The 19597-nt window shown below is 52.9% G+C and overlaps 6 protein-coding genes across 6 annotated transcripts; 4 read left to right on the top strand and 2 right to left on the bottom strand.

The window, feature by feature from the left end:
• Window positions 1-117: 117 nt before the first annotated feature.
• On the top strand, window positions 118-1790 carry MRT4 (mRNA turnover and ribosome assembly protein). Its single transcript, XM_062893621.1, has 2 exons — window positions 118-494; window positions 567-1790. Exons 1-2 carry the CDS (start codon window positions 304-306, stop codon window positions 1234-1236), a joined length of 861 nt encoding a protein of 286 aa, XP_062739453.1. The 5' UTR covers window positions 118-303; the 3' UTR covers window positions 1237-1790.
• Window positions 1791-4278: 2488 nt separating this feature from the next.
• QC762_707770 (uncharacterized protein) lies at window positions 4279-8697 on the top strand (the record flags this gene model as incomplete). Its single annotated transcript, XM_062893620.1, has 2 exons — window positions 4279-7012; window positions 7062-8697. The coding sequence occupies exons 1-2, from the start codon at window positions 4635-4637 to the stop codon at window positions 8695-8697; spliced, it is 4014 nt and encodes a 1337-aa protein (XP_062739452.1). The 5' UTR covers window positions 4279-4634.
• Window positions 8698-9623: 926 nt separating this feature from the next.
• Window positions 9624-10744, top strand: QC762_707760 (uncharacterized protein; the record flags this gene model as incomplete). The annotated part of the gene is made up of 2 exons (XM_062893619.1): window positions 9624-9737; window positions 9830-10744. 2 exons carry the CDS (start codon window positions 9624-9626, stop codon window positions 10742-10744), a joined length of 1029 nt encoding a protein of 342 aa, XP_062739451.1.
• A 281-nt stretch (window positions 10745-11025) lies between these two features.
• On the bottom strand, window positions 11026-14690 carry BRE1 (E3 ubiquitin-protein ligase bre1; the record flags this gene model as incomplete). Its single annotated transcript, XM_062893618.1, is given in 6 exon segments — window positions 11026-11758; window positions 11814-13432; window positions 13484-13541; window positions 13600-13743; window positions 14164-14586; window positions 14592-14690. Coding segments are annotated over 6 exon segments (2517 nt in total). The 3' UTR covers window positions 11026-11584.
• Window positions 14691-14968: 278 nt separating this feature from the next.
• QC762_707740 (uncharacterized protein) lies at window positions 14969-16891 on the top strand (the record flags this gene model as incomplete). Its single annotated transcript, XM_062893617.1, has 1 exon — window positions 14969-16891. The coding sequence occupies one exon, from the start codon at window positions 14969-14971 to the stop codon at window positions 16889-16891; it is 1923 nt and encodes a 640-aa protein (XP_062739449.1).
• A 585-nt stretch (window positions 16892-17476) lies between these two features.
• Window positions 17477-19099, bottom strand: RAD23 (UV excision repair protein rad23; the record flags this gene model as incomplete). Its single annotated transcript, XM_062893616.1, is given in 7 exon segments — window positions 17477-17980; window positions 17986-18084; window positions 18154-18474; window positions 18537-18616; window positions 18681-18753; window positions 18918-18965; window positions 19082-19099. Coding segments are annotated over 7 exon segments (1143 nt in total).
• Window positions 19100-19597: the final 498 nt, after the last annotated feature.

Raw genomic sequence — 19597 nt, 5'->3', positions numbered from 1 at the left:
GGAAGGAAAAACCTCCCCTCCTATCAGGGCGGGGCATCCCGCCTGCAGCTCTCAATCGGTGTGGGGCACCGCGCTTCACCGCCCAAAAATTCCCATGGCAGAAAAAACCTAAAGTTGGGGGAACCCAAGCAGTTTTCAGTCGATAACGCCCGCCACAGCAGCGAGCGGCCAACCCACCTCTCGACTTTTTCGCAACCCCAATTCCACCACCCCGAATTACTTTTTCCGATCTGGTCACATTGTCTCTTTTTGTCAACAGGCAATCTCTCGATTTTTCGGTAACGGGAAGGATATTACGACAAGATGCCCAAGTCAAAGAGAGCAAAGGTCTACCACCTGACCCAGGTGTCCAAGAAGACGCGCGAGAACAAGGACAAGCTGTTTGCCAACATTCGGGACGCGATCCCCGAGTTTCAGTACTGCTGGGTGTTTAGCGTGGACAACATGAGGAATAATTACTTGAAGGATGTGAGGAGGGAGTTGAGTGATTCTCGGTATGCACTCCCCCTTCCACCCTCCCTTTTAACTTCCCCATTGTGGTAGATGCTAACTCTTTTGGTGGGTAGACTCTTCTTTGGCAAGACTAAGCTCACCCTCCGCGCGCTCGGCTCCACGCCCGAAGAAGCCCAAGCTGACGGGATTCATCTTCTCGCACCGTATCTTACTGGGTCAGTCGGTTTGATTTTTACCAATCGTACCCCTGAAGAGATCAAGTCTTATTTTGAGAGCTTGACCCAAGTCGATTTCGCGCGGGCGGGGAGCGTGGCGACGAGGGATTTTGTGATTCCGAAGGGGTTGGTGTATTCCACTGGGGGGGAGGTGCCCAAGGAGCATGACGTCCCTGTCGCGCACACGCTCGAGCCGGAGCTGAGGCGGTTGGGGGTGCCGTGCCGGATGGTGAAGGGGAAGGTTTGCTTGGGGGTTGATGAGGAGGGGAATGGGTTCCAGGAGGAGGGGTATACTGTCTGTAAAGCGGGGGAGGTGCTGGATAGTCGGCAGACGAGGTTGTTGAAGCTGTTTAGTGTTTGTATGGCGGAGTTCAAGGTTGAGCTGTTGGCGGTTTGGAAGGCGGCTGGGGGGGAGGTGGAGGTTATGGAGGGGGCGAGGGAGTATATTGAGAGGAAGAGGGAGGAGGCGAAGAGTGCGGGGAAGAAGAAGAAGGGTTCTTCGGGTGCTGGGGATGTTGTGATGGGGGGTGAGGATGATGAGGAGGAGGAGGAGGAGGATAGCGAGTAAACTGGATCGGTTGGGGTTGGGAATGTTTGGTTTCTGTTTTTCTCATATAAGGGAAAGGTTTCGTGATGATACCAGAGCTTTTTACGTTTTTCCACAACGAGGGGCGATCGGTTTTTTTAGGACCTCTTTGTTTTTTTTTGTTTTGGCGTTTGGGAAGAAGAATGGAAAAATGGGAATTAATTTTCAGCATGCTGTGAGTGTCCGGTGTTGGTGTTTGGTTTCGTCTGACTTCCAAGATCTCGACTGGGTCAAATCTATGAAATCTGGACCAATCTCGATGCTCCTGCGTTAAGACACAAGAAACATAATCTAGTAAAGTGCCGCGCGGCAGTTGCGCTTCGGTATGAGATTGGGTAGTCTGTAGATGACGGCTCTACTTAAGCCTGCAGAGAGACGTCATTCAGGCTTCTGAACTAGGTCTCTGAGGTTTCACGTCTGTCAACTTGTCATTGCTGACTTTGGGGGAGTCTGGCTAGCCAGCAGGGCTTAGTCTCTCTTATCCAGTGTGGTCTAACCGTCCTGGGCAAAACATTTGAAAACATTAAATATATCCAAATCACAGCCAAAACTGGGTCTGTTTCGTGCCAAGTAATGCAGCAATATCTTAACCAACCCACGTTCGATTGATGGTTTGAATGATGCCCGTATTGCCAGTGACTTCCAAAGGCCTTGTAAATTGCCTTGCCCTGTGAGGCCTACTGCTTACTGAACTGCGAGGGCCCATTGAACTGTGAGGGCCTACTGAACTGTGAGGGTTACTGCCCATTGAACTGCGGCCACCGAAGCTATCGCCAAACCACCGAGTTTGACATTATAGCCAGGATCTTAGGCTTTAATTGTTTAGCTGTCTGGTAAGAACCTCTGGAAAATGCAAGACGAGAGTACTGACATTGGGAACCCCAGTTTACCCATACAAAATGTGGCCTTTGCGATCTTCATACACCCAAGGATTAATTCCTGACCGATTTGCCCAGGACGGCTAGACCACACCGGATAAGACACGCCATGCCCTGCTGGCTAGCCAGACCCCTTTGGGGTAGCTGGTGTAGTTTTGCTTTAGCTTGCACCTGGCAGCGCTATGTTCATCCTGTCTTCAGTGCCGGCTTTCTGTAGAGCGGACACCAAGGTAGCTTGAGAAACAACTCGGCCGTAATGACCGCGTAGTTGAAGTTGGCCTCTCTTTGGTACTAACACCACCGACTGCGTTGATTGATGTTGTAGGTAGTCGACAGGTGCTGTTCAGGCATTGATGCTTCTCGTAATACTTACCCTAAGGTATGTTGAGAGTGCTGCTGTACCGTGGTAACTCTCCGTCTGAGCACCACCAACCAGCTCTCTACCTCTTGGTCATATGTATCACTAGGTACTTGAAAAAGTACCCATATTTCCCTAGACACAAAGCCATGTCATGCAATTGGGTACCAAGACTGGCTGGAGATACCACATACCTTATCTCCTGGTGCGACTCTGCGTTTGTGTGTTGTCGTCTAGGTGCCGTGTGTGATGGTCGCACAGAAACTGTATCCTCGAATTCAGGGACCTTTGTACCACCCCCCATAATCCAACCACCGAAAGTAGTCACCCGGGGAGATTCAAATCGCCATGACATCCTGTTTGGGAGAGGGGGATGTCAGCAGATGTCGAAGGATATCTTGTCATTCAATGCAGTTGGTGCATAGCGTAAGAATGACGGGTAGTTAGTCGAGACCAGCTATGAATAATAAGAACAAAAGGAACTTCCCAATAGAGCCGCAAGGTATGACGAAGTGTCTTGACCTCTGACGGGTGTTTAGGTGTGGTTGAACTGCTTTCTGCTTGCTGGGTGCTCTTTTCATCAACCGATCTGCAGGTCACTGACACAAGCAACTGCGCCAAGAAACATGGGCCAAGGGTTCTCCAGATTTTCCATTTTCTTGGCCATCACGATGTGCCGTGCGTCGAATGTCTGGGCATGCCGCTATAACCGCCGCATTCCTGTTTTTTTGTGACCTTTTTACACTGCATTCGCCCGCCAATCACGGAGGGAGGTACCGAGGTTGTGGTTTGCTGGATGGTTGCAATCGGCAGAAACGGGAGGATTTGTGAGCAAAAGTTCTTGCTATCAGTGAATAGGGGCGGTGAAGTGTGATTGCTGAGCTGATAATATCGCCTGTTTGATATGATCATGTACGTGCCTCAGGGAGCGATGTTTTCTGCCCTGCTGGCCAGGCCGGCGATGATTCACAACAGCCATCGGAGTCACCAGTTGGTGGGAGATGGGCGTATACTGTGCGCCATTTGCTATGTTCATGTTCAGGTTCAGCCTTTCAAGCCACACCGAGTTCAACAGGTTCATGTTGCCTCGGGTGTTTGGTTGGATGGTTGGTTGGACGGATATAAGTGAGGGTCGGGGTGTTGTAGAGGCCGCAGTCCGACTTTGTCTCACGTCATATGCGGGAAGGGAGAGCTTGCAAGAGAGGTGCGATTGGGAAGGCTATGAGGTGTATTTGACTCATCCGCTCAACTGACCGGACTCTTTCCAGCTTCCACGTGTAGAGTCAATGGAGGAAAATGTATGTTTCGCCGTTACACCGCATTCTGCTGTTCAGAGAAAGTAACTTGACTAAATAAAGGCTGCGCGCCCTGTCAGACGGGGCGTTAGGTGGCCGTGATATATGTACGTCGTTACATGGGGAATAGTCTCGGAGAGTTGCCTAACCCCATTCAAGAATCAACTGGATCGATAGCGAGGGGTGCTGGGATGGGGGAAACGTGGAAGGCTGAGATCGCTGGGTTGGCGTATTCGGCAAATCGATATCGAAGAAAGTCCCCTTCTTTGTTGTTTCGATGTTCGATCAGACCAGATGAATCTTTCGGCCGCTAGGCCGGTGGCAAGCCTGCGGGGTACTCCGCCTGTTGGGGAAGAAAGCATGTACTGTAGACGGCCCGGAAGCATGCTGGGCCGCCCATTTCGCATGCGTCGGTTGCCTTCTGCTTTTGTCGATATGTACGGCTCGGTTGACACCTCTTGATTGAGGGTAGGTGGGTACCACGGCCATGGAAATCCCGAGTGTCCGACACCTTGTCCCCTTTTATTGCTTCCTTCCCTGATCCTGACCTGTCCACCTAGGTGCGCAGTCCCTAGCATTTCTTGGCTTTGACCTGCTCCCCTTCTTGTCCATTTTCTTCGACCTCGGCTTTTTTTTGGTTCTGAATACCTTCACTACTCTGCCAGACAAGCCTCCGAGTAGTAAGCTGATCGAAGACACGGACCTAAGCTACGAATCGACCAGCCTATGCACGTCATTCAGTAAATTACGGGCCAATCGCTCGTCGCTTACCGCGTCTCACCCCCCTATTGCCAGTGAATAACGCGCCGCTGCTATTCATTTGCGCCGCCTCACAGGCCATCTGCCGCCATGGCAGCCGATCAGTACTCAGAAAAGTCGGAACCGACCCGCGCCGTCTCACCTGAGAGCCCCAAAATTCAAGAATCCAGAGACGTCAGTCCTTCAGCAGATCTTAAGAAGCTCGACAGCAAGGTCGTCGCACCCCCACCAGAAGCAGACGATGACAAGGAGGCCGACCCCTTCAAGCACCTCCCAGAGAGGGAGGCCAAGATCCTGAGGGATCAGGTCTACACCCCCGATATCAAAGTTGGAGTTGCGACACTGTACCGTTATTCGTCGCGCAACGACATCATCATCTTGGTTGTTTCGGCGATATGCGCCATTGCCTCTGGAGCCGCTTTGCCATTGATGACGGTCGTTTTTGGCAATCTTCAGGGCACTTTCCAGGATTATTTCACACCCGGCAGCAACCTGTCTTACGATGAGTTCACCAGCGAGCTTGGATCATTGTGCCTTTACTTCGTATATCTGGCCATTGGGGAGTTCGTTACATCTTATGTTGCTACAGTTGGATTCATCTACTGCGGCGAGCATATCAGCGCCAAGATTCGCGAGCACTATTTGGAAAGCTGCATGAAGCAGAACATCGGTTTCTTCGACAAGCTCGGCGCTGGTGAGGTCACCACACGCATCACGGCCGACACCAATCTCATCCAGGAAGGAATCTCGGAGAAGGTTGGCTTGACGCTCCAAGCCGTCGCCACTTTCGTTGCTGCCTTCGTCATCGGCTTTGTGAGCTACTGGAAGTTGACTCTTATTCTTATGAGCACTGTCGTGGCTCTCTTGCTGGTTATGGGCACTGGCTCAACGTTCATTGTTAAGTATTCTAGGCAAAACATCAGTGCCTACGCTCAGGGTGGTTCGGTGGCCGAGGAGGTCATTAGCAGTGTCCGCAACGCCGTTGCCTTTGGCACCCAGGATCGCCTCGCTAAGCAGTATGATGTTCACCTCATCAAGGCCGAGTTCTTCGGCTTCAAGCTCAAGAGTGTTCTGGGCGTCATGGTTGCTGGTATGATGCTTATTCTGTATCTAAACTACGGCCTTGCTTTTTGGATGGGCTCGGTCTTCTTGCTTGACGGCTCCACGACGCTCAGCAAGATCCTGATCGTCATGATGGCTGTCATGATGGGCGCCTTCAACTTGGGCAACGTCGCGCCTAACATGCAGGCCTTTACCACCGCTCTCGGTGCCGCCGCCAAGATCTACAGCACCATTGACCGTATCTCCCCGATCGATCCATCGACTGACGACGGCATCAAGCTCGAGAAGGTGGAGGGAACCATTCGTCTCGAAAACATCAAGCACATCTACCCTTCCCGTCCTGAGGTTGTGGTCATGGACGACGTCACCCTCGAGATTCCTGCTGGCAAGGTCACCGCGCTTGTTGGAGCTTCCGGCAGTGGCAAGTCGACTATCATTGGTCTGGTCGAGCGATTCTACGCGCCTATCGAAGGAACTGTGTATTTGGATGGTGTCGACATTTCCACTCTGAACCTCCGCTGGTTGCGCCAGCAGATTGCCCTTGTCTCTCAGGAACCAACACTCTTCGGCACTACCATCTACGAAAACATTCGCCACGGTTTGATTGGTACCAAGTGGGAAAATGAGGGCCCTGAAAAGCAGAGAGAGCTCATCGAGGACGCTGCCAGGAAGGCCAACGCTCACGACTTCATCACATCTCTTCCTGAAGGCTACGAAACAAACGTTGGTGAACGTGGTTTTCTCCTCAGTGGCGGCCAGAGGCAACGCATTGCTATCGCTCGTGCTGTGGTGTCGGATCCCAAGATTTTGCTCCTTGATGAGGCCACCAGCGCATTGGATACCAAGTCTGAGGGCGTTGTACAGGCTGCTCTGGAGGTTGCTTCTGAAGGCCGTACCACCATCACCATTGCTCATCGGTTGTCAACCATCAAAGATGCTCACAACATTGTGGTCATGACCCAGGGCAAGATCGTCGAACAGGGTACACACGACGAGCTCTTGGAAAAGCGTGGCTCATACTACAACTTGGTTACCGCTCAGGCTATCGCCGCTGTCAATGAGATGACTGCTGAGGAAGAGGAGGCCATCAACGAGGAAGAGGAAGCTGCTCTTATCCGCAAGGCATCCGCCGCCCAGAAACAGGAGGGTGTCCCCGAGGACCCAGAGGACGATATCAATGCCAAACTCAACAGGAGCAAGTCGACCCAGAGTGTCAGCTCCATGGCATTGGCCGGACGTGCCAAGGCCACTCCCAATAAATATAGCTTGTGGACTCTGATCAAGGTGATTGCCAGCTTCAACAAGAAGGAGTGGAAGCTCATGTTGATTGGTCTATTCTTTTCTGCTATCTGCGGTCTGGGTAATCCGACCCAGGCTGTCTTCTTCGCCAAGCTTATCACTGCCTTGTAAGTTTTCCTGTTTGTTGTGCATTCGACCATAGCTGATATTTTTCAGGTCTATTCCCCCCACGACCCAAGAGGCCAGAGACTTTATGAAATCTGAAGCCTCTTTCTGGTGCCTCATGTACTTGATGTTAGCCCTCGTCATGTTCATCGCTTTCACGGCCCAAGGCATCGTCTTTGCGAAGTGCAGTGAGCGTCTCATCCACCGTGTTCGCGACAGGTCTTTCCGCACCATGCTCCGCCAGGATGTCGAGTACTTTGATACCGATGAACATTCGGCTGGTGCTCTCACCTCGTTCTTGAGCACTGAAACGACACATGTTGCTGGCTTGAGCGGTTCTACTTTGGGCACTTTGATCATGGTCACCTCGACACTCATTGCTGCTTGCACCGTTGCGCTTGCCATAGGCTGGAAGTTGGCTTTGGTCTGCATTGCTACCATGCCTCTCCTTATCGGATGCGGTTTCTTCCGGTTCTGGATGCTTGCTCACTATCAACGCCGCGCAAAGCGTGCCTACCAGGGCTCCGCCAGCTTTGCTTCCGAGGCCATCACTGCCATTCGCACCGTTGCTTCGCTCACTCGGGAGCAGGATGTGCTTCGCAACTATCGCGAGTCATTGGCTATTCAGCAACGCGCCAGTCTTATCTCGGTCTTGAAGTCGAGTTTGCTGTATGCCGGCTCTCAGTCGCTCATGTTCTTGGCCTTTGCGCTCGGTTTCTGGTACGGCGGTACTTTGATCGCCAAGTACGAGTACGACATGTTCCAGTTCTTCCTGGTCTTTACCTCTGTCATCTTCGGTGCTCAGTCTGCCGGCTCGGTGTTCTCTTTTGCTCCCGACATGGGCAAGGCGGCCGAGGCCTCTCGCAACCTCAAGACTCTGTTCGACATGAAGCCGACTATCGATACTTGGTCCGAGGACGGCGACAAGGTTGAGGCCATCGAAGGGAGCTTGGAGTTCCGCGATGTTCACTTTAGGTACCCTACTAGACCCGAGCAGCCTGTCCTGCGTGGGCTCAACCTCACCATCTCGCCTGGTCAGTATGTTGCTCTTGTCGGTGCCTCTGGATGCGGCAAATCGACCACCATCGCTCTTCTGGAACGCTTCTACGACCCTCTCGCTGGTGGTATCTTTGTCGACGGCAAGGAGATTAGCACTCTCAACATCAACGAGTACCGCAGCTTCATTGCCCTCGTGTCTCAGGAGCCTACACTGTATCAGGGCACCATCAAGGAAAACATCTTGCTCGGTGCACCCTATGAGGTGTCTGATGAGCAGATCAAGTTTGCCTGCCAGGAAGCCAACATTTATGACTTTATTCTCTCGCTTCCTGACGGATTCAATACTGTTGTTGGTTCCAAGGGTGCTCTGCTCAGCGGTGGCCAGAAGCAGCGTATCGCTATTGCTCGTGCCTTGGTCCGCGATCCCAAGATTTTGCTTCTTGACGAGGCTACTTCGGCGCTTGACTCCGAGTCTGAACACGTTGTGCAGGCTGCTTTGGACAAGGCTGCCAAGGGGAGAACGACAATTGCGGTGGCGCACAGACTGAGCACGATTCAAAAGGCGGATATCATTTATGTGTTTGATCAGGGGAGAATAGTGGAGAAGGGAAGTCACTCTGAGTTGATGAAGGCCAACGGCAGATATGCCGAGTTGGTCAACTTGCAGAGTTTGGAGAAGAACCGGTGATTTTGTTTCAAGTAGAAGTAGAGTTTGTTTTTGGCTGCCGTTTTTCGAGATATCCCACTTAGCAAGCAAGCAAGTCAAACCAAAAAGGCGAGGCGTTTGGGTTGGTATATTTCCGCGTCTGGTTCGAGTACACATTTTACACATTTACTAGGTTATTATATAGATGGATGGGAAGGCAAGAGTGTGTGTTGTATGCGCTACTCAGTGCTGTAATTGTAAAAATTATTATGACAGCTTCATCAGACGCTTGATTTCTTTAGTGAAATAAAGTGAGGCAACCCGTTCGTTGATAACGTTACAAGCTTGGCACGCCCATACTGTGGTATGCTGTCGGTGGTTCAGATGAGATGAGATAAGGTGGCAGTCTAGCCTTGTAGAGGAAGGACTGCGAGATGGTATCAAAATGAGACGGGAATTTTGCTACAAAGTCGCCTAGTTGCCTCACGCTCATGACCTATTCTGTTTGATGCTGTAGAAGCGGTTGACGTGTTCAAAAGACGGCCATTCGCCACTGCATTTTAACTGCCAGCGAAGTGAGTTGAGTGAGCTTACGACCACTTGGTGGCCCCACTTATCACTACCCAACTTATTTCCCTACTACACCACATTCATTCACTTAACTACATCTGCTACGCGCAATTTTTATCAGGTTTTCTACCAGAACAGTTTGTAAGTCCGGGCGTGTTTATAATTTCTGGACAAGCACTAACTGAAGAATAGGTGGTAATCATCAGATATCTGGCCTTTTGGAGTGTGTTGTGACTGACGAGGCTACAGTGCGTGTGTGAGGAGAGGTTGACAGTTTGGACAAAGAAACCGAGCCGAGGCTGCCAATCGCTCCCGTTCTTACTCACTTGGCCTACACCTCAAGTTTTGCTATATCTCCAAGCTTAGATTGAGGCTATCACCAACCCTCAACCACCAACATGCACCACCTCCTCTCCAACCCCGCGGCCCTCCTCGCCGCCACGGCCCTCCTTTCCTTCTCAGGCCAAGCAACAGCAGCAGCCAAACCTAAGAACGCCATTCTCCTCTCCCAAGTACGCCCCTTTTTCTCCGCCAATTCCCACCCCTTTCTATCTATCCACCAGTCCCAGCTTGATGGCCCCCCTCTTTACTGACACTTCCACAGGTTAAAAGTCTCACCTTAAACTCCCACTCCAAAACCACCTCCCGCCGCGTCTCCCCCATCCCCCAACTAAAATGTACATCCCCGCCCAAACTCTGCTCCCTCCCCGAAGCCTCCTCCATCACAACCATGCGCTGCCTCAACACCGGCTCTTCTTACACATCCGAAGACATAGAATGGTCTTGCACCGCCTCCCTGCCCCCCACCCTCCGCCTCGACAGGACAGAGGTTATTTGCGAGGGGTACGATTCCCCGGATGACCCTTATGTCCTAAAAGGGAGTTGCGGGGTGGAGTACACTTTACAGCTCACCGATCAAGGCAGGCAGGAACACCCTGGTTTGTACTTCAAACCAGGTCTGTTGATGAACGACAAGACTGAAACAGATTGGGGGGGTGTACTCTTCGGAATCATTTTTGTCGGAGTGGTGGTGTGGATTATCTGGGGGGCCTGGAGGGGGGCGAGGGATAATACTGCCAATGGGCAGAGGAGACAACCACGGACAGGAGGGGGTTACGGTTCGGGGTGGGGGGGTAACAACGATGACGATGACGATCCGCCTCCTCCTTACCCTGGTTCTGGTTCAGGAACGGGGGCTAGACGCCCGAAAACAACGAGTTCGAGTTCCAGACAGCCACAACAGCAGGGACAGGGCTGGCGGCCGGGGTTTTGGACGGGGCTGGCGTCGGGGGCGGCGGGGGGGTATATGGCTGGGCAGAGGAGGGGGAATAATTCCAGTGCTTTCGGGGGGTATAACAACAGCAATTATGAGGACAACTACCGCGGCGGGTCGAGCAGGTTTGGAGGTGGGGGGAGCGGTTGGGGCGGTGGTGCTGCTGGACCGTCGAGGTCGTCTGGCTCGGGGAGTTCTGGACCAAGTCATGAAAGCACTGGGTATGGGTCTACTTCGAGGAGATAGACAGAAGACACGGCACGATGGTATAGATGCCTAGACAAACAATCATCTAACAAGTAACAAGAGGCGTTGAATGTTGTTTTACTTTGTACACTACTTCCCCTTCCTTCCTTCTTTCTTTCTGATATACCTCCCAAAACTTTAGCAAAGGCTGGCAGAATATCAATCCCTATATAAAAGCACTCATCACCACCCTTATACTCAACTCCCCATCCCAGCCAATCCCACCCAACACAGCAGGAAAAAAATGATGATATGCCTAATAACTCCCTGCCATCTATATCCTGCCTTCTCCTCTCATTTCTTTTCCTTGTCCCCCATCTCACCAAGGAGAAAAATGTAATGCGAAAATATCAAGAGCCAGAAGCCAAGGCATGGTAGCCAGACCCAAGGATGCCGAGCCGCAAAGAGTAAAACTAGAAAAAACTTATTCGTACTACTCTCACACGGTAGAATTACAAAACGCTTTGTGTGGCGAAGAGATCCAAGCATCAACAGAAACGAAAATTATCACCCCTTTCAAGCTTCTTCTCCCTCCGCTGTTTCTGCAGTGTCATAGTGATAAATCGTTTCGATAACGGCGTCCAGAGACCAATGGACCAAAACTGCGCAGCCCGCGTCGATCCATCGTTCAGGTCGATTCTTCTCGTGAGCCTGAACCAAGGGCAATCAGGCTGACGAGTTTGGCAATGGTGAAGATATGGCGGTGTTCAAGGCGGCGACGGACCCGGAGACGACAAGAGCTAGAAACAACAGAGCCTACTCGTCTTCCCCCTCTCTCTCATCCTTCCTCCCTGGCCCAAATCTGCGCCCGATTTCATCCAGGTCAGCCCCAGAACGAGCCTAAAGGTGGGCCGCCATGGCATCGGATCGGTCAAACGCCTTGTTGCAGCTCGGGCACTTGCGCATTCGGTTGGCCAGCCGGTCGTCCACGCAGCTGTTGCAGAAAACATGACCACATCCCTTCAGTATCGTGTTTTTGAAATTGCTGCGGCAAACAGAGCAAATAACCAAGTTCTGTCAAAATGTTAGCTTCCGTTCTCATGCGCATGACAGACGAAAAAAAACCTACCCGCAAAGCCTCCTCTTCATCGGTTGAGTTGCCGCGACACTTGGCCCTCAGTTTGCTAATTTCCGAGTTCTTCTCCTCTAACCGTGCCTTGATCTTGTCCAGCTCTTGCTCCCGGCTCATAGTTTGCTCCTTCATGCTAGCCACTGTGGCGTCCTTGGTCTTGAGCAGTTCGGTCAAGTTGGCAATCTGGCCCTTGACCGAGTCGGCTCTTCTGGTCGCTTCCGCTGTCAACAACTCAAGCCTCTTCTTCTCCGCTGCCATGCTTGCGGCCTCGGTCTTGAGAGTTGCAATTTGCTTCTCCAGGTTGCTGATGACACTTCTCGTGGAATGCTCCACGTCCTTGAGCTGTGCGATGATTTCGGAGCTCCTTGAGTTTTGCGAACGCAAGGTACGGATCTCCTGAAGCCGAATATCCATGTCTTTCCGTGCCGCAAAGTACTTCTGGTCCGCTTTGGCTTTCTCGGCCATGAGCGTGTTGATGCGCTCTTCGACAGCGTTGTTGTCCATGGTTTTGGAATGCGCGAGCACCATGGCCTTTTTGTACGACTTCTCCAGAAGCGGAAGTTCCGCATTGATCGAGGCATAGTCCTTCTCGAGTTTGGCGCACTTTGCCCGGAGCTCCTCAATCGACAAAGATTCGAGATTCGGTTGCGCGTCGGTCATGACCACGTCCTCACTTGGTCGCAGTCGTTCCAGCTCAGATTCAAGTTGGGTGATGCGATCCATCTTGGCGTTCACGAGTTCCTTCATTTGATCCAAGGCAGCCCTTTCTTGATCCTGAGCGGCCTTGCGCATGGCCAACTCAGCTACCAAGTCGTCTCTGGCAGCTCGAATCCGCGTAAGGTCCTGATCCTTTGCCTGTATTTGGTCCTCCGCCTCGGACACTACGAGCTGAGCCTCGGCTTCCACCTTAACTTGCCAGTCAGACCTTTCTGCTCGTAGCTTCTCGGCCTCCTCGCGCAGCTGCTTGTTAGTGGCTTCCAGATGGTTGATGCGCTTGATAAGATCCTCATTCTGGAGCTTGAAATGCTTGAAAACGTCTGTTCGAACATAATCTTCATCAGAGACACTTTCCCTTTTTGTTTTGAAGGTCGAGTTTTCTTCCATGAGGGCCTTGTTTTCGGAGATAATGGCCTCGATCTGCAACTTTTGCCTGTTGACAACAGCTTGCGCCTCCTTGTAAAGTGCCCTCAACTCGCTGGTGTTGCCATCGGTGTCGTCGGAAGAATCACCATTTTCCTCCGTCTTGACTGGCCGTGTCGTCGCACTGGCCAGGGCCTTTTGTTCCAGCTTTTGAACCTGGACGCTTCTCACACGGTCTAGTTTTCTCTCCGCCTTGATTGCTTTCAGCGTTGCTTGGTCATATTGTTCCGAGAGAAGCGCCTTATCCGACTCGAGCCTGTCCAGCTTCAGGTGTAACTCCTTTTGTTGCGCGAGTGCCGTCTTGAGCTGAGATTCAAGCTTGGCAACGTCTGGCTTTACCTCGCCACGTGAGCTTGCTAGACGCTGAAAAATAGATTCGGCCTTGGATTTGAAAGCTTTGCCCTTGTCACCCAGATGTCTCTGGAACTCCTTGCTGTCCTTAAAGCCGAGTGCGGTTGACGATGGGAATGGCGAGTCTAACAAAGTTAGAAGTGGATACTGGATAAGACTTGGCAAGGATTTCGTACCTGACGGAGAGCGAGATGATACTGTGCCATCGACGAGTAACTCTATTTCTTGCAGTAACTAGTTGTGGCGCATTAGCTGCGGTGTTCCGGACGGAAGAATGTGGCAGCAAACTCACCTGATGTAGCCAGGCGTCGACAACTCGGATATGGTCGTCGTGGTCGGTGTGGTTCTTTTCGAGCTCCTGTACGCGACTCTCAAGGCTTGCTTTTTCTCGTTTGTACTCTTGCATCTGGCGATATATGGCGCCTTTGGTATATTCCTACATGTACCGCAAACTTGTCAGCCAAAACCATCACCCTAGCACTCGGCCGAGAGGAACGTGTATACACATCGTAGCGGAGAGGCAGCGAAGTAAGAGTGATGAGCAGTGATGAGACACTAGAAGAAACCTGGTAGAACTCGGGCGCGCTGTTTATTTGGCAGCAGGCCACGCATTAGCCGCGGTCAAGGCGAGCAACTCGTGCAGAAACATCGCGCTGGATGGAGACTGTCACCCATCACTCGGCAGGGCCGCAAACTGGTTGGCGCGCGATGGCAGAGCAGGGGTCCGAGTGGCCTGCTCGATGAGTGCCGGAATAGGAATGAGGAGGGATGGGTATAGGAGAGAGGATGCTGGATGGCCGGGGCAGGTGGTGATGACGCGGGGGGGGGGAGGGACGGCTGTCGTGTGACGACTCACCTCAATCCAGGCCTCTTCTTTCATGTCGCCAGAGTCATCCTTGGACTTTCCGCTGCCGTTGACCTGATGGCGCTTGCTCGGGGGAGCTACTTCGTCGACCGCGCCGGACGCGGGTCTCTTCCTGTCCTCCATCTTGGCAAAGCTGGACGGACGAGGCAACGCGGACGGGGAGGTGGCAACCGGCATCAGAATGGCCGCGCGAGATTTGGATTTTTGACTTGCAAAAGCCAAAGGAAAGGGTCGATCAGGGCGGGGGGAAAAGATTAAGATGATTAAAATAAAGTACGAGTGGAAATCTGGGTCAGTGGGTTTCGGCGTCTGTGTGGCCCGGCGGTGCCCCAATGATGGGAAGAATGAATGAGCGTGGGAGCGTGAGCGAGTTTGGAATTGGAAGAAGCAGAGACAAGAGAGAAAGAGAGCCCGCTGACTTCGACTGCAAGTTCGCCAAGGAATTCCCAGAGATGGCTCCTTTTTGAGGCCGCTAGTCCTGTTTCGGCTCTAGCGGGGCAGCTTGGTGGGGACTGCATTTCTTATGCGCGTCCCAGCTCTGTTCCGACGTGCTTTTCACCTAATCCAACACTTTTCCACTCGGCCAGCCATCACTCCCGAAACCATCAACTAGATCCCACTGCTCAGAAGCACGCCAATTTGATTCTTCTCGCGAAGACATCTATTTGGCTTTTTGACATCATTTATTGCGGCGGCAATCAGCGACCCGACCGGCGGCAAATGCCCCAAGACTGCCGTGGATTTCGGTAACTCAAAGGCCACAAAGGTGCCCAGTGCGGGGCAGTGAGTTAGCACGATGTTGGCGAACAACAAGAGCAAGTTCAAGCCGGGACCCAAGCCGAAAGGGAAACGCCCTCCTCCTGCCTCGGGGCCTTCCTCCTCGAATACACCAGCTTCTACTCCAGCTGCCTCTCAGCAAGAGGACGCAAACCCGACCCCGCCCCCACCCAGCGCCCCTACTGAGGCCGCTCCTCCGGCCGTCGACAATGCCCCTCCTCAAGATGTCGAGACACCTTCAGCTCAGGGCCAGACACAGCACTCTGAAGTGAGAGAGCCGTCACCAATTAGCACCACGACTTCTGCTGCAGGAGTATCAAGTATCCAGAGCCAGGATGATGCTACACCCTCTCAGGCCGAGACCCCGGCGTCAACTGCTCCATTGCCCACGCCGGTATCGCCCAGGCATGCCCGTCCAACCGCACCTAAACCCGTGAGAGCGTCGAAATCGGCCGCTGTGTCAGTTCCTCCTCCAGCAGCTCCTGCCCCGGCGCTCACCCCTGCGCCTACGCCTTCGGTGCCCGAGCAAGCTTCATCAGCTACCTCCTCCTCAGGAGCATCGACTATCTCTGAAGCTCCACCCCCCGAAGAAGCTATACCTAGCACAGAAGATGTTGTCGCCTCCGTTGAGCCTGTAGCTGAGCAGCCCGCCGAACCCACGTCTGGTCCCTCTCAACCACCCGAACCGAGCACCTCTGGACCATCCCAAGCCCCAAAGCCGAAGCCCAAACCCAAGCCCCGGGTCCCCCGGAAACGCAAAGCCGACACAGCCATCGAAGAACCCGCTGCAGAAACAGCTGAGAATGAGGAGGCCGGCGAAGCAAACACAAGCACCCCCGCCCCAAGAAAGCGAGCCCGCAGACGAGCCGCCCCCCTCCCAGGCGAGGAAGGCTACGAAGCATACCAAGCCGCCAAAACAGCCAAAAAACACCATCAAAAACACACCAAGGCCGCAGTCGCCGCCGAAGACGGGGAGACCCCCGAAGGAGAAGAAACCCAATCCCGAGCCAACTCCCGCGCCCCACGTGCTCAGCGTGAGGTAACACCCGAAAACGCCGAAGAGCAAGTTGTAGACGAAGACGAGTTCAAAATGGCCGACCTAGCCAAGGACCTCCGGATCGGCAAGAAGTTTTCTCTTCATGATACCCTTTTGGAGAGGGAACGGGTGAAGAAACTGAAGGCGAATGAGAAGAGGAAGAAGGGGAGGGGTAATGGTACCGAGGAGGGTGGGGAAAACAACGACAATGATGGGCAACCTCAAACTTTGAACGCCGACACCCCCTTGCCGGGGGGTAATGATGATGATGAAGGGGGGCTTGCCCGCCCGGTGGCAGTGACAGCCCTGGTAGGAGAACAATACCAGATCATTGACGGAGAAATCGTGCTCAACCAGTCATCTCTCCAAATTGATCGGCATGCCAGAGCGAGAGAAGCGGAGGGGAATCTGGAAGAGGTGGAAGTCAATGATTTCACCAATCACACCACCCAGCAGACTTATCTCCGTCGCGCCCTGAAACCAGGTCAATGGTCCGACGCCGACACTGACCAGTTTTACTGGGCGCTTTCGAGATTCGGGACGGACTTTGAGCTGATTTCGAAAATGTTTCCTGGCAAGACGAGGAAGCACATCAAGCTGAAATTTAATCGGGAGGAGAGGCAAAATCCGGCGAGGGTGAAGAGCGCGTTGGTCGGGGAGGTGAAGCAGCCGATGAGGATTGAGGAGGTGAAGGAGAAGACGAAGCAGGAGTTTGAGACGACGGACGACATCGAGAAGGAGCTGGAGGAGCAGAGGAAAGAGTTTGAGGAGAGGGAGGAGGCGGTGGAAAGGGAGAAGAGGGAGGAAGAAAAGAGGAAGGAGGAGAAGATGCTCAAGGAGCTGGAGGAAGCAAAGAAGAAGAGTGGGCGGAGGGGGAAGAAAAAGGTTGAGCAGGGGGTTTGGTGAGCCACATTGTGGTGATTACGGGGGTAGAAAGAATTCGGTCGTGGTTACGAGACCCACAGGCAAAATAGGAACCCAGGTAGATAGATGTGCTGGTATTTGTAAGGGTTTCTCGCATTTATTTCGATTCATTGATACCCATAGCTTGATTTATCGGAAGGAATCAAAGCGATGTTTTTATTACCCTGTCTGAAATGAGCCGGCAGTGACCTGCTAATAGTATGCCCGAGTTGGGTACTAGAGTCTACACAGCTAATGATGGTTCCCAACCCCTTCATATCACTGGCAGGCATAAAAGAGATGTTGAGCACTTTCTCTCTCCCTCCACCTCAAATTTTTCCCGTCTTCCATCCCCAGAGTCTAGCATCACAGATCACTGGCACTCAGACTTCCAGTCGGAGAAAAACCTAGCTGTTTGGTATCTTGCTATCAATAATAGACCTTCGCTTTTAACTTTCTGCCCGCCTCACATCACCAGTGAAAACAAAAAGCTAAAAGCCTCCGCCCATCTCCACCCCGCATAACCATTCCTGCCTGGATATCCCGAATAACCCCGCAATCCCAAAGCAAAGGCGAATTAGAAGAAAATTAGTGAGTACCGGTGCCGCCCATGTCATCATCATCGTCATCGGGCTGGTCGAACAAGAAGTTCGCAGCCAACTCCTCGTTCTTCTCGCAGGCAAAATACGCCTGGATGGCCTGGTCCTGGCTGAATCCTAGCCGAGTCAACCGCTCAATGGCGTCACGCTCCTCCTCTGTGACCGAAATCTGGTGGGCTCCAGGGGGGAGCGGCGCATCGTCATCACCGTGCTCACTAAGCAACTGGAGGAACTGCTCTGGGTTCTGGGCGATCGTCTGGGCGAGTTGTGGGTTACCAGCACTGAGCTGCTGAAGAATCTGCTCGAGCATGCCGGGCTGTTGTTGGACGACTTGGCGAAGCTGTTGGAACTGAGCGTTCTGTCTAAGCCAGCTTAGGTTGCCAAGATCTTGCGCGCTCGCTCCGGCGGTAGCAGCTCCACCACTTCCGCTGCGGGCACCACCAGCACGAGCAGCAAGGTCAAACAAATTTTCTCCCTCAAGGTCACCAGCAGCCTCACCAGCAGGCGCAGGGGCGGGGCTCGCAGCAGCAGGGGCGGGGGGATGGCATGACCCACGCGCTGGGCAGCTGTTTGTTGTTGAACGTTCTCAGGAATGCCCTGGGTTATACAAGTTAGTCACATCTGCACATGCCCCAATCGCCGATCTTTTGGTACACTCAAACATACCGTCAACAAGTACTCAACCGCACGCTCGGGGTTGAAGAAGGCGGCACGCATAGCAGCGTCGATCTGGGATCGCTCGAAACCCATGGCCTCCATGTTGGCAATAGCCTGCGCACGCTGCTCTCCCATAGCGAGAGCACTCGAGTCGTTGGGGGCACCACTAGTCCGATTTGGGCTGGGGGTGGCAGGAGCAGCTGAGGTGGCATTTGATACTTGAGCTGGGGCAGCTGGGGGCGCTGGGGTAGAGGCTGGGGCGGCTTGAGCAGGCGTGGCCGGGACGACGGAAGAAGACTCGGCGGCAGGAGCTGGCTTGGGCGCCTTGGGCTGTCATTTTGTCTGCGGTTAGCCGTGACCAGTGGACAGCCAAAATGTCAGAATTTACTTACCTTGCTCACCATACAAACAACAAAGCCCTTCTCCTCGATCTTGCAAGACTCGATGGTATCCTCATCCTTCAGAATCTTGCCTGCAGTGGGCGGATGGGTTAGTTGCGGGAACCGGTAGCGGACGGATGCGTCATAGCTTTTTACCTGAATAGATGAGCTTTTGGAGCGCAGGATCCCAGCCATGGTCCTCAGAGAGCTTCTGCTTCACCGTCGAGATCTGATAGAGCTATTGTCAGCGGTGATCTTGAAAGCGATAGTAGGCATCCTTGGTTCTTGGACCGGACTGTAACCTGTAACAGGCTGTCTCGACATTGCAGGTTCGGTGGCGGGGGGCAGCTGTTGGTGGCAGCAAGGGTTGAGGGATGATGAGGGGTAACTCACGAGATCGGTGGGCTCAAACTCGATGGTGAACTTCTGCTGCTTGAGGTCCTATGGATAAGCACAATATGTTAGCATTGACCACGGCGATGTGATTGATTGAGGATTCCAAAGGTGCTATCGCAGCTATCGAAAAGCAGCTGGCTACCACCCGTGACAGAACGTACCTTGAAATTGACCTTCATGATGGGCGATCCAGGAAAGATTCCGTATGACTGCCTGTGGATGGAAGTGATAGATTAAGCGCAGTACGGCGCTGTATTGATGCCGAATCGAATATGTATCGATATTCAGCGGTCGAGGGGTCGTGGTGGTGTTTTGTGGCAAAAGCTGGAGTTGCCTGTTGCTAGCAGCTTAAAATATGCTGGATGGAATTCCAGGCCAAAAGAAGGCGGCAGTGAAGTGGCAGTGGGTGCGCGCGTCCTGATGCCTAGCCCCACTCTGGTCAGCGGACCTACCGTAGCTTTACCTTCCCCTCACAATCAACCTAACCTAACCTTCACTTGCTGCCAATTGTCACCTACTACAGGTGCCTTCCTTACCTATCACTCACTTGCTTTGATTTGAGACATCATGTCCATCAATAAGTTCTTTTGTTTATTTTCAAGAGTCCCTATCTCCAGACGACTACCCTTCCCAATCCGATGATGAACCAAATGAAATCTATGTCTCCTGTCATGTCT

The sequence above is a fragment of the Podospora pseudocomata genome, chromosome 7 (assembly GCF_035222375.1).
Source record: "Podospora pseudocomata strain CBS 415.72m chromosome 7, whole genome shotgun sequence".
Taxonomy (NCBI): domain Eukaryota; kingdom Fungi; phylum Ascomycota; class Sordariomycetes; order Sordariales; family Podosporaceae; genus Podospora; species Podospora pseudocomata.
Note: the sequence above shows the minus strand (reverse complement) of the source record. Positions and strands in the feature narration are given on the sequence as shown.